This window comes from Moschus berezovskii, chromosome 2 (assembly GCF_049115385.1).
Source record: "Moschus berezovskii isolate FMDL1 chromosome 2, NW_MosBer_1.0, whole genome shotgun sequence".
Classification (NCBI taxonomy): domain Eukaryota; kingdom Metazoa; phylum Chordata; class Mammalia; order Artiodactyla; family Moschidae; genus Moschus; species Moschus berezovskii.
Genome location: NC_142461.1, coordinates 47,104,891 through 47,119,264, shown reverse-complemented (window position 1 = coordinate 47,119,264; position 14,374 = coordinate 47,104,891). Strand labels below are relative to the sequence as shown.

Genomic DNA, 14,374 nt, shown 5'->3' with positions numbered 1-14,374 from the left:
TGCTCTTCCTTCCCTTGATGACTGTAAATCTCCTAGTCTTCCTTTAGGTCTCAGCTCAGTGGTCTCTTCTGATCCACATAATTAGGTCAAATCCACCTACTGTAATATGTTCTTTCAGAACCATGTCCCTCCTGATCATAGAACTTAACCACAATTTAAATGTTACATGTATGTGATTATTTGACAAATGCCCATCTTCTCCATTAAGACTTTAAGCTTTATGAGAAAAGAAATTAGGTTTTTGCTTAACTTCTGTATCCTAATGCTTTGTGCAATATATACAGTTAGTGCTCAATACACATAGACTGGATTAATGAATAGAGGAGAAGGGAACATGATTATCTGACTCATTTCTAATGGCCTGTTTACTACTCTGAACTAGAAGTCATACGTCTTCTGCTCCATGCTGAAGTGGAGTACTTCTACCTTCTTTCTACAGAACTCAAATGGCACACTGCCTGAATGGATCCTTGTGACCCACCAAGGCAACCTCAGTTTCATAACAGGCATACTTGTCCTTAAGTAAACAAGAGACACGATTCCTGGCATACAATGTTATAGAGCAAAGTCTCACCTTCTTTGTTCTTATAAGCTTGTGGTCCCTAAATTCAGTTAACTGGGCCCGAAGTGTCAGATCACTATTGACAAGGAATGCCTCCCGACACTGCTGGTAAAAGTCTTGAAAACAAAGTCCTGGAGAGTTCAAAAGAAGATGTGAACATAAGTCAGTATTTAAGACATGACCCCATATATGCATACCCATGCTGAAAAACACAGGAAAAAAGTGCCATTACCCAAGTATGTCAAAGCAGTCAGTAAATGCTGAGTAAATACCTCTCGAAGAAGCAAAACTAGAGAATACTTAGGTGTTATATACTGTGGCTTACATTTTTTTAACGAGAACTGATTGGTTGAAAGCAGTCGACTGTGGCCAAGTATAATCTCATGGGCAGCTGTAAACAGCATGAGTAAAGTTGACTTTTTTAAAAGAGGGAAGTAGTAAGTCAAGTGAGCTGAATGATTTTGTTTTTAACTATTTTTTCAAAGTCTTTATTGAATTTGCTACGATATTGTTTCTATTTTATGTTTGGTTTTTTGGCCACAAGGCATATGGGATCTTGGCTCCCCAATGAGGTATCGAACCTGAAACTCCCACCTTGGGAGGCGAAGTGTTAACCACTGGACCACCAGGGGAGTCCCCTGAATGATTATTAAAATGTGTGCTTAACAGATTATTTTCACTCAAGTGAAAGAAAATCTAAGTTGCCCAGTATATGAAATATATGTAGCTGGTAGACACACATCCATAGTTAGCAGAGGAAATTTAAGAAGTAAACTGCATTTGTTTTTCAATTTGTATTGGCAAATAATACAAATAGCCTGCTCAGCAGGGTATCTGTAGGGTTGCTTGAAAATTTTCGATATGGCAGACACAGTGATCACGGAGCAAACCATTTATTTACTGCTGTGAAACACTGCAGTGCTATTATTAGATTCCAGGAAAAAGAATTTATGGGATGAAACAAAGGTCACACAATTTAATATCATAAATATTGGATACCAGTGTAAGAAGGGTTATCCTGGTTATCCAGCTGATACTTTATTAGTAGCCGGAAAATTCCCCTAAGGAAAAAAACAAAAACGAATTGAAATCCAGAATGTTAACATCCACAGATAACAGTTAGTAGTCAAGTACACAGAGACTGTGAAACACTTAGCCTGTTTATATTACCTTCCTTTTCTTTTTCAAAGAACATCACATCCTGGTCTACTTAAAAAGGAGAAGCATTTTTACTTCCTTTTAAAGAAAATCTAGGAATACAGCTGACCCTTGAACGTCATGGGTTTGAACTGCAGGGATCTACTTACATAAGAAGCCTGGCATGCTGCAGTCCATGGGGTTGCAAAGAGTCGGACACAACTGAGTGACTGAATCTGAACCAAACCTACATATGCATGTTCTTCAACAATAACACTACAGTACTACGTAGTCCCTAGTTAATTGACTCTGCAGATGCAGTGGAATATGGAGTGCTGACCATGAAACATTAGACACAGATTAACCCCCATGTTGTTCAAGGGTCAACTTTTTTTTAGACTAGAAATTAGTTTACTATAGAAAACCTGGAATATATAATAAAAACTAAAGAAAAAAAACTAAAGAGAAAAATATTAATTCCATAATCCTAAAATTATAGCCACTAACATTTGATGTGGAGATATTTGCATATGCTGCTTTCTCAAGTCTTTGTGGAATGAAGTACTGTGAAAACATAAATTCATGCATTTATATATGGTATACACCATTTTAAACCTCACTTTTTCACTTATTTTCCCATGTCTTAAAATTCTTCCTAAACAGTTTTTAATGCCTGCTCATTTATCATACCACAAACTCACCATTTTCCTACTGGTTTTGGATGTTCACATTACTTCTAATTTAAATTAATAAAAAAATAACACATGAAATAAAATCGTAATATTCTTTCATGTTTTTGGAACTGTTTCTGTAGGAGAGTGTACCAGGTAGAATTACTAGGTTGGAAGCAGTGTTATACAAAACTAAACTTCCCAGAAGTCCCTGGATGTGGCAAAAACTTTAAACCTTTGCATTTTCATTTTTATTACAGTCTAGAAGATAATTTCTATAAGCACATTTTGGATCATCTCACCACTTTATAACGTAGTACACAGCTGAATTTGGTGAAGATTTTTTGATCAATCACATTCGTACCAAGTAAAGAAGAAATGTGTATTGGAGTGTAAAGGATGAACCAAAGCAGCACCGGAGGCTAGCATATAGACATTTAGGTATGCCAAACTAAAAATAATTGCTTTAGAGCAGTGTCATGTTGAGAATATTTACATTGCTGGATTCCCAAGTTTATATGTAGTAACTTGCAACAGTCCATCAGGAGTAAGCATATAGTAAAATTGAATGACCATTTTTTCTATTCCCAATTCCATCAAAAATTTTGATTAGATACCCATTTAACATATGTGCTAAGTTGCTTTAGTCATGTCTGACTCTGCGACTCCATGGGCTGTAGCCTGTCAGGCTCCTCTGTCCATGGGATTCTCCAGGGAAGAATACTGGAGTAGGTTGCCATTTCCCTCCCCAGGGGATCTTCCTGATCCAGAGATTGAACCCACGTCTTCTGCATTGGCAGGTGGGTTCTTTACCACTGAGCCATCTGGGAAGTCATTTAATACATATTTCATTGTTAATGCAATGATCATCTTTAAGTGTACAGAAACAGTTTTAAAGAATAATAGCATTTGAGGGTTGATGTCACAAGGGAGTCTTGTGATGATGAAGCTGCATATCTTGACTGTGGTAGCAGTTACACAAAGTTACACATGTGACAAAAAGGCACAGAGCTAACACACATAGACACACAAATAAGTGCATGTATCAGAAGTAAAATCTGAATGAGCTCTATGGATTGTGCCAGTGTCAGTCTCCTGGCTTTAACACCGCTCTGTGGTGTGAGCTACTGGCAGGGGGCGGTTGGGAAAGAAATGCTGTGGACCTGCCTCTACGTTTCTATGTGGCCTCCCTGTGAGGCTGCTAAAAAGCCTTTTTCAACAGCTTAATTACGCAATTTATTTTTTGCTGGCTTATGCTATATACAACTTTTCTTAGCCTTTATTAACTAGCTCTTATTAATTCAGATATGCATCTTGGTTAGGTTGCTGAAGGGTTTCACTGGAGATACTATATACAAAGATTTTCAAGGTTTAACAGTATGAACTTTGGAACCACATAGATAGGAATCAAAATCTTTGTGCCCTTTACCATCTACCTTAGAGTCGTTATGAGGATCAAAAAAGCTATTTCGTGTAAAGGGCCCTGTGTCTGAGTCATAATGTTCAATATGTAATTAAAAGTAACTATCACATGTAAGTAAAATCCATCAAAATCCTGTTATTTCCTCAACGATGACCACTGAGATGTTCTTACTCAGAAACATAAAAATCTACTAAAAATGCTGGTACCCCTGCTTTATGATCGGGCAATTTGAGACTACTGTTGAGTATTCTACCTAATGCATAACCCAGTACTCACAACAATTATTATCATTGATAATATTTCTCTTAATCCTGAAAACTTATTAAGGACTTTAAGTACTGCCATTCAAACCTAACAGGGCATATCTTAAAATGTGTGAAGTTTTTTTAAAAAAAGAAACAATAGTTTTCATTCTTACCTTGCATTAGGGGTAAGGCTTCGTAAGACATGAATTAGGGAACTAAGTGGTAGTGATCCAGACTGTTTAACCAGAAGAGAATTCTCATAGGAGGTTTCTTCAGTATAATGACTATATGTAGTAGTTTCATACCACAGCCAGTTATAAAGACTCTGCTTTGCATGATCCCACACTAGAGTACATGATCAAAAAAAATAAGAATGACTAATTATTTTCATATTGTCCTGTTACTAGATTCCACTCTAGGAAAGAACAGGAAGGCATTAAATAAAAAGTGAACCTTGAAAATTTTCATTTTTGCTATTTCACCATCCAAATCGGTACCTCACAATCTAATTTCATTGTCAATCACCATCTGAATCTTTATGTGTATATTAAATGCAGGTTAAAATATATTAACACTACCAAAGCATTCTTTTAAAAAATTTAATAATTTAGCATTTTGTTTTACAGGAGTAGCACAAAGTCTCTGAACTAAAGGCATAAAATAAATATTGCAGTGTCACAAAGAAAAGTTAGAAAGAAACCAAAACAGTAGTTGGGTCTCCTCTTCTTCAAGAAACTTTACCATAAAACACACCCTTTACTATCTAAATTTTTATTTCCAAGAATTATGTTTTAAATCAGATTAAGGACACCTATATTTTTGGCAACTGTGTTTTTAAACATGGAACAAAGGAAATGTATATGTAAAAACAATACAAATGCTGTGACTTACAACATTAAGAAAAGTAATTTTCAAAGACTGTTATCTCAAGAAGAAAAAACAGTAACATTCAACTTACTGAGAGGAGCATTGAGGTGATCAATAGATGCTATAAGGTATATATTGCGTAAAGATGATAACTGTCCAATAATTTGCTGGGTTTTGTCTCCTCTCAACATTTGGCTATCCAAGTTGTGAATAAGAAGAAAGAGTTCTAAAGAAGAATCTAAAAGGAAAGAGAAGTCAATTATTATTTTCAGTGAGTACTTGTAAGGTCCCCACCACACGCAAGGCTTATGTATTAAAGAACATAACAAGGTAATACAGGACAAAACAGCTATTGTTAGGGGTATGCAATTTATTTGCGAAGATATGTCAGTCACTCATAAAACAGGCAAGACATTATTATACTCTTATAAAAATGAAATTCATTGAAAATCAGTAGACTCTGAAGCAGTTAAAGACAACTGGAATGGTTAACACTTGAATCAGTCCATGAAGTAACCAGTTTTAACAAGGCATAGGAAATAAGGCAAGATACATATTAGATTGGGAGGTGAATCTGTGCATGTTGAACTGCGAGGTGGGATGGATCCCCATCCCTAAAAGAGTTCACATTAAGCATTAAGAGAGAATATAGAAAATCACCGTATCACAAAAGCCAAAAGACAAAAACAACAAGAGAAGGGGAGGGGCCTAGGTTATTCCTCAAGGCACGAAGAAGGTCAGAGAAGTAAAATATAAAAGTCAGTGAAGGTAAAATTTGGATAACATGCATATTATATAACTAAGATATTTACGACTTATATAATTATAAATATATTTAATAGAAATTATAGATTATATGTTTTATTATAGATTATATAATACAGATTATATATTACATATACACATTAAAAATGACTCAGGCACCTATTTTAATGAGCATACAAATAATATCAAAATCATCTATTAAATCATTAAGCATAACCAATTACTCCATTTAATTGCTAGTTGCTCAGTCATGTCTGACTCTGCCACCTCATGGACTGTAGTCTGCCAGGCTCTTCTGTCCATGGAATTCTCCAGGCAAGAATACTGGAGTGGGTTATCATTTCCTTCTGCAGGGGATCTTGCTGACCCAGGGATCAAACCCAAGTCTAGTTATTGCGGGCATATTCTCTACCATCTGAGCCACCAGGGAAGACCCCAATTAATTGTTAAGCAATGACTAAATGACAATTGTTAGGCCCTAAATAATTTTATTTTTATTTTTCTGAAATGGTCATATAACCAAAACACTCATACCAGAAGAACAGATTTTTTTTCCCCATTTCTCAGATTTTAGTATATGAAATTATTCAAATGCGTTGATATTTCCTCAGGATAAAGAAATAATACTTTATAAACATGTTAAACAATATAAAACTATTAGATACAGATGTCCCAATTGGCTGGAAGCACTTTAGCCAAACAAAACTGGAAAATTATTCTGAAGTAAAAGGTTTTGGGGGAAAAAAAAAAAAGGGCTTTGGCTATATAAGTTCAAGGTAGCGGGAACAATTCTTTCCTGTTAGTTAAGTGAAGTTCACAGAAAAGGAAAGGAGAAATTATTTTAAAGAAATCTAAATCAGCAATGAGAGAAATATTGTTATTAAAATTGTCCACATTTTTGTGTATACTAGTACACACACAAGTAGAAGTGCGTGCTTGGCTTCACCCTATAACTACAGAACATCCTCTTCACATTACCTTCTTTAAATTTATTTGTTATCCACTCTAGCTGATCCAGCACACTGCGGAAAGTACCCATATGATCAAGGACTTCTTCTGTTACAGAATTCAGGATCTATGTCATAAAAGTCCAAGAGATACATCAGTTACAACTTATTCTGTCATGTAGGATAAATACAACTAGCAAGTCAAGCCTTTTTTTAAAATAAAAATAAATCTGGATTTCCCACCAAGTTTGAAAAATCACTTCAAAAGTCCTACTTTTTAAGGTAAGTAGATTAAGTAGATCTAATTTATTTTTTTGCATAAGTTATTGCTAAAAGGAAATGGGGAAGCAAAGGTGTAAAGATAATATAAGCAGGGTAGTAAAAATATACAACAAACCCAATAATATGAGAAATATTATAAAACTATAGATTTATCAAATGAAAGAGGGTCCAAACATTTAGGACATTTTTAAAAAGGAGTATTATATTGGTTAATATCCAGAGCCCAAAAGGCTTAAATTCATTTTCAAATGATGAAGAGAAATGAGCATCTGGTGTAAAAATGATCAAAGAACGATAAACCATTACTTAAATTTTTACTATTTTTAGAGTATCAAAGTGACATAAAAGCATAATAAAATTGAATTTTTCCATAATCCTATCCTTCAGAGAAGTATTGTAGATAGTCAATATAGTAAACAAAGCTAACATTTCCCTAAGGTATAATATACATTCTCAGTTACCAAATAGGAAATTCAAGGAGGGGGATTCAAAGCTAGAACCCTCTGAGTCCAAACACGTGATCTTAAGCACTATGCAATCCTACTAGTGTAAAAACTAAAAACAAAAAATGAATGCTTCAAAATATGAAATAGCATCCTTTTTAACACGGCGGTATGGACTGGCAGGGGACATGATGTTACTCCTTTTTTAAACATTTTAAAAACTTACTGATTTCACACTGATTCCAGGAAAGAAGCCATTGATGACAATGTGTATGCAATTCTGCAGCATGGTAGTTCGAAATCTTTCTAGTAAATCTCTCTTAGAACCCAAACCGTAAAGCACAATGTTGAACCCCAGGCTGTAAGAAAAATAGCACTCACGAAATTAAAGTTCAGTACTTATTGCCAATTTTATAATCAACCAGTTTCCTTAATTTAAGCTTATCAAGAATACAGGAAGAACTGGCATGGCTAAATAATGATTAATATATTGATTTCCAACATACATAAAGAAAAAGCACAATTTTGTTATCCGTACGCCAAGCTTGCAGTTCCAACTTTCAGTAGCTTTCTCTCTAGCTCCTATTGTGGTTCAGTTGCCAAGTCATGTCTGACTCTGCGACCCCATGGACTGCAGCACACCAGGCTTCCCTGTCTTTCACTATCTCCTACAGTTTGCTCAAACTCATGTCCTTTGAGTTGGTGGTGCATCCAACCATCTCATTCTCCGTCACTCCCTTCTCCTCCTGCCCTCAATCTTTCCCAGCATCAGGGTCTTTTCCAATGAGGTTGTTCTTTACCTCAGGTGACCGAAGTATCAGAGCTTCCTATAACCTTTCAAGTAATAGGAGGAAAGAGAGAACAAGGCACTAGGTACAAGAAACTAAAAAAATTTTAATAGGCTGAAGCAGAGTTTTAATTGAGAGATTAAACTGGAAAATTAAGCAGGGGTCAGGTCACAAAAGGTCTTGTTAAACCAACTAAGACATTAATTGGATTTTATTCTAAGGAATATGATCATTTAAAGTTAGTAGTTAAAAGTTAGTAGTAGTAGAAAGACACCAATACAGTATACTAACGCATATATATGGAATTTAGAAAGATTTAGGTAACGATAACCCTGTGTACGAGACAACTGATCTTCGAATGTATAGGCATAAAGTTGTTTCTATTATTTATATTCTTAATGCTTCTATGAGTAATTCCCATTTTAAGTATTGTTTATTTGCAAGATTTTTCTTGTTGATTATTGTTACCTGATGTTTCCCTTTTTAGAGAAGCTTTTTAAGGCAGCTTTGACTCTGTTGAGCCTCTCAATTTTATCTTTATTTTTATTGCATTAATACCTGGTATGTATTAGTTGCTTTCTTTTATGATTATTTTGTTTATTTTGCTAACTTCTTAAACTGGCTGTATACTTGTATATTCATTACTTTTCCTTTTTATGTAAAGTCTACTAAAGGCCTCAGGAGATAATGTTTTTCATATCCCATAGGTTTTAAGACTTTGTATTTTTGTTATCTTTCTCTAATGATGTTGTTTTTAAATGCCATGTACTCAGTGAGTGATATAAACACATTGTAAATTTCAGTTTTCTAATAAAAAAATTTGTAATTAATTAAAAAAAATAAAGTTAGTAGTCAGGTGTTAAGTGAAAGGTTTTAAGTAGGAAAGTAACATGATCTTTTTAGAAAGATTACACTGGCTGAGTTGGGGAATGGATAGAAAGGAGGGTAAAACTGAAGACTGTGGACTTGAATTAGGTGCCATGGAGAAAAACATAAGGTGTCAAGAGCTTTATGGATCAAATCGGTTGGATTTGGAGAATGATTAGACATGGAAGATAAGTGAAAACGACTATTAAGAATAACTCAGTTTTCTGGCATTGGCAACTATATGATGAAGTGATATTCTTTACCTTAGGTAGTTGGGGCAAGTGGAAATGATGGGTTTAAGATAAGTTAAATTTTATGTATAATGAATTAGTTATAGAACTTCTACATGGACACTTTCAATATAGTTCATGTCTGCTGCTGAAGTGAATTCTGGCTGGGCTAGAGATACAGTTATGGGAGTTATTCACATACAAAGAGCAACTGAAGCCAAGAGAGTGGATGAGACAACCCCGAACATCAAGCATGAAGGGTCAAGTTAAAGTTCAACTCCATGATTGTTTATGGAGGTCAATCAGAAACAGTATTTATGAGATGCTCTGCAGCAATGCAGGATTGCCTAGAAATAGAAGAAAAGAAGAGATAAATCCCCAAAGGCAGAGATTAGCAAGGTAAAAGCAGCAGGAAAAAGAAAGCAAGGGAATTCAGAGAACTAGCAATTCTACTGAAGTAGCTGAATATGAGGTCTAGGCTGGGAAACAAAGCAAATCAAGTTATCAGAGTTGACATATGGGAAGAAAAGAATTGGTGGGCTGTGGGGTAGGATTAGAGTGAAGATCTGCTATATAAACTTCAGATCCATAAATAGTTACTCAGAGAAGATAGGTCCTAACAGGGAAGAAAATAATTTTCTTACTAGCATAATCCTTTGATTTATTATTGGCAAAAGAAAACCAGGATCAACTGGGGAAAACTGGGAATTTCTATGTTCTTACTGCATTCACATTTTAGCATACATTTTAAGTACTTCCTTATGCTAAGTTTTTTAAATACAAATATAAAAATAATTATAGAAAAAATTTCTATATTTTAATTTTTATCATTCTAGGTATTTTAATGAAAGTTTAAAATTTTACCTTAAGTATTTGAGAAATGATAAAATATTCTAAAAAACAATTTAAAAATGGTAAAATAATATTTATAGAACAGATCTCATGAAATTTGAAGGTCTACAGTACATGTAAAAGAATGGGATTAAAAGAAAAATATATATTCTTTCATTTTAGAAACTTGACTGTGAAAAACTGAAGTAAAATCTGATATATTTATCAATCTTGACAAATTATATTTTCAAATATTTTTATAAGTAATAATTTATAATTCTAAGAAAGGCTATTTAGTTTATAGAAGCTTTCAAATTTGATTAAACTTAGAAAAGATAGATTTTCTGTAAATTAAAATTTCTGAGAAGAGTCATATAATAATATGACTACATATTACATTTCTACATTTGGGTCATAAGGCTGGGAAAACACCTATTTTTTCAAATTTTTACACATAAGTAAAAATGCATATCCAGGTCATTGCAAAAAAAATGTCTAACTGCTTTGATTTTAACATAGACATATATTATTATGTAAATATATTTATTTTACAGAGGTTTGCAATGATAATAGTACTTACTGTAACTGCAACATCCATTTATGAAATAACTGTTCATGCTGTTGATTAAGTTGTTTAAGTTCAGCAGAAAAGGAAGGAGAAACCTTGCTCAATAAGTTATGCAAAGTTTGCTTTAAAAAAAAGGAAAAGGGCAGGAAGAAGATCACTCTCAAGTCACATACATCAAATCAATTCAAAGTAAAAATATTTCCTTACAGGTCGAGGTTAGAAGAGGCTATTAGTGGAAATACTACTTTAATCAGGTTTGGTAATGAGTGTATCTACTGAATATACATAGTATTTCAATGCTTGTGTTTGTAAAATGTGTTACATACTCTTACATACAAACATGTAAAACAGTAATGAATTTGCTAAGTTTTGTCTAGAACCATTTACATGACAATGAACTCCACATGTAAGGCTTTAATTTCAAAAAAAACCTGTTACCATAAGTGAGGTGATTAAACCTGCCTCCCAGTTTCGACAACAAATCCAGACGTTCTGGTGACTAAACACAGCTCACTTCTTGAAATGAAAACACTAGCAAAAAGCTGTGCACTGTTTTCATCATTCTATCGTTTAAGTAAAATATTCTTTTCATACTGAAGACTAGTGCAGCAATCAATATTCTAAACACTCTAGCCTATAGTTTGTATTTTTTGCCAACAGTTTTTATTTATTCACATACTTAAAGAGAAACAGGACAAATTCTAAGTGAAACTGTTAAGTAGGTAGCTTTAAAAAATTTCTCTCTCCCTCTGCAGAATTATATTACTAGCCCCAGCACTTGCCGCTCCCCTATCCATACCCTTTGCTGTGTGACTTTGCAATCCCTCCCACTAAACAAGTGAGTCTAGTCTCCTGCTCTTTGACTCTGTTTTCAGCCATGTGATTTACTGTGGCTACCAGAACGAGGCAGAAGTGACCGAGACAGTTTTGAGCCCAGGCTTTACGAGGTCTTTTGTTTTTTCACTTCTGTCTCTGACATTGTCATGAGAAGAACATGCCTCTGGTGCCTTCCAAGGAGGTCCAACAAGGAAGAGAGATATGTGGAGCAAATCCTAGATCAGCCAACTCCCAGCTAACTGGAAGACATGAGAAATAAATGCTTCTTGACATGTGCTACTAAGACTGTATCCATCGGCTATGTCCGCAATTAATGAAAGACTTTCCTTTCTTTCATTATCAGTAACAGGTGTTTCTTTCATTCTCTGAGAGATCTTTGTCTCTAGGTCCTGTGAAATCCTTTGACCCTAGATCCACTTCCCCCCACCCCCATGCAGCTTATATAAAAACAGATGCACTAAGAAGATGTTCGTGCCATCTCTTCCTTGGAACAATGTGGTTTCTTGACACATGTTTTCAGCTAGTCTCTGATTTGAGTTGCAATACCAATGAGCCAGGTAGAAAGAAACAAAACACCCAAAAAAACCAACCACATAGCACCCTGTCATCTGGGTCACAGTGGTTTACCCAATAATTTCCTCTCTCTTTTCTATAAATTGAAAACTCTGTCAAAAGTCCTGAATACCTTAGAAAATTGCACTGAATTCTACTTTCAGAAAATAATAAAATCTTGATTCTGAGTCAGTAACAATCTCTTATTGACTTAAATTATCAAGCCCACTTTCTAATCAAACATTTTCTTATTCAGATGGTTCTGTGTCTTGTCTTAGTGAGGTATGAATAAAAGCCCTGAGTCTAACTGTATGGTATTTTTTATATGACACACTGGAACCACAGTATATAGTAACCCTGTTACCTTACTGTACTGGACAGGCTTTCCATAGTATTAGAAAGCAGAACATCCACTACGTTTTGCAATGTTTTTAACTCAGAAGCAGGTCAGTCAGTGTTTTACGACCAATGTGAGGTTCAATGAATATATGGGTTAAATTAACAATAGAGATTAATGGTACATGGATTTCAAAGAAACTATGACCCTGCACAGGGAACTACATTCAGTATCCTGTGATTAACCATACTGAAAAGAATGTGAAAATATATAATAACTGAATCACTTTGTTGAATCACAGTAGAAATTAATACAACATTGTAAATCAAGTATATATATGTCAATAAAATAAAAAAAGAAACTATGACCCTGATGGTTATTGTAGGTCCTGAAGAAATGATAAGAGAAAAACATAGTACTCTTCAGATTTTGCTGCTTATGTAGTATATTTTTCAGCTCACAATAAGAAAAATTTAGAAGTAGCATTCATTGCAACATACCTGATCCAGTTTAGCCCTCTTTAGTTTCTGCAGTGTCCTATCAGAGGTTAAAACTTTAGAACTGCTGTGGGCTTCAAAATATTCTTCTACTAAGTGACTCTGAAAGTGGACAAAGCAAAGTCAGTTCTTAGTTTCAGATATTTGTTTTATATCAAAACTAGATAGTAACAGCAGTGTAAAACAGGATAAGTGAAATTCTTTATTTGGCAGTCAGTATTTTCTTTTTGAAGCAACACCACCTTGATTAAGGACCAAGCAAAATTAATTCCAGTGATAAAACTGAGTAACTCTTAGATCATAAAAGTTGAAGAAAGTGACTAGTTTGAAGTAGTGTGTCAAAAAATGATTCCTAAATTCCAACATATAATTCCCATTCAGACTTACAGGAAAAAAAAAGGTTTTATATATCAGGACCTTTGTTGTGCCTCACACAGCCCTAGCGAATTCTTTAATTAGTACGGATGAAGGACTGTGAAAATGAGAATGATATCAACACCAAGGTTAAAAAAAAAAAAAAAGACTTGCTTACTATTCCAGTAAGATGACTGACCACGTGTTCTGTTGATTTGGGGCATGACTGACCTCTATGAAAGGAAGGAAGGAATGGAAAGCTATCAAGCAGTAGGCTCTGCTCTGAGTCTCTTTACAGAGAACGAGAGGATAATTAGCCTTTTCTCAGGCCATGATATGTGCAGTGTTCGCCAAACAAATCAACCTGGATCCAGAGTCAGAGCATTTATTATATACACTAACCTGAATACATCAACGGTGTAACAAAATAAAACTATATAAAAAGGTATATACTGAGAAGTCTTGCCTTCAATTATCCAACTAATATTTATTGAAAAGCTCTTTTTCAGTCAACTGAATTGCCACCTTCAGCATATGCTATGGTATTGATATTTGGATATGGAGAGAGAGGGGCCAGGATACAATGTTCAGAAATATATATGTGGGAATTTATGTGCAAGGCTGAGAAAATGCAGAAAAGTGAAGCAAAAAAATCGTGCTGATCCTCCCACTTGGATCCTGTAGGTAGCTTATCTTTGAGATATTACTAATTTTTCTTTCAGGTTAAAGTTCTCTCTTCACTTACTGTTTTCTCTCTCTTCATTTTCTTAGAAGGGGTTTCTCTGCAAACAGGAGCTGAAACTACTCTATTCTGAGCTTGAATCTTTTGGCTCAGTATGTCTTCATTAGTGTCCTCTTCATATTCCTGTGTGATCCCTTCATCATCCTCTGAGTTGGAAGCTGAATATTCACTTTCACTGTCAGAATGAGACCGTGGAACTGCAGGGGAAGAAGGAATTGGGAAAATTGGACAGCTTGACAACAGCGGCATTGTAGGGTATTAGGAAGAGTGCGGGCATTGAAGTAAGAGATTGTGACTTCTGGTTTTGTCATTACATGATGATGATCTCACCAGAGCTAGTTTTGTAAGTTTTCTGAGCACCAGTTTCCTCACTTATCAAATGAAGCTGCTGTTGCTGCTAAGTCACTTCAGTCGTGTCCAACTCTGTGC

At 34.8% G+C, this 14,374-nt stretch overlaps 1 protein-coding gene across 3 annotated transcripts in view; it reads right to left on the bottom strand.

Moving 5' to 3' along the window:
* The window catches only part of ORC2 (origin recognition complex subunit 2), a 37,467-nt gene that overhangs the window by 2,400 nt on the left and 20,693 nt on the right, over positions 1 to 14,374 (bottom strand). For all 3 annotated transcript variants that reach the window (XM_055398519.2, XM_055398520.2, XM_055398518.2), the window contains 9 exons: positions 13,949 to 14,142; positions 12,853 to 12,951; positions 10,639 to 10,748; positions 7,569 to 7,701; positions 6,649 to 6,745; positions 4,997 to 5,143; positions 4,212 to 4,383; positions 1,562 to 1,623; positions 575 to 693 (listed from right to left, as the gene is read on the bottom strand). In XM_055398519.2, the coding sequence (XP_055254494.1) occupies positions 575 to 693; positions 1,562 to 1,623; positions 4,212 to 4,383; positions 4,997 to 5,143; positions 6,649 to 6,745; positions 7,569 to 7,701; positions 10,639 to 10,748; positions 12,853 to 12,951; positions 13,949 to 14,142 (1,133 nt within the window). The remainder of the gene's footprint in view (positions 1 to 574; positions 694 to 1,561; positions 1,624 to 4,211; positions 4,384 to 4,996; positions 5,144 to 6,648; positions 6,746 to 7,568; positions 7,702 to 10,638; positions 10,749 to 12,852; positions 12,952 to 13,948; positions 14,143 to 14,374) is intronic.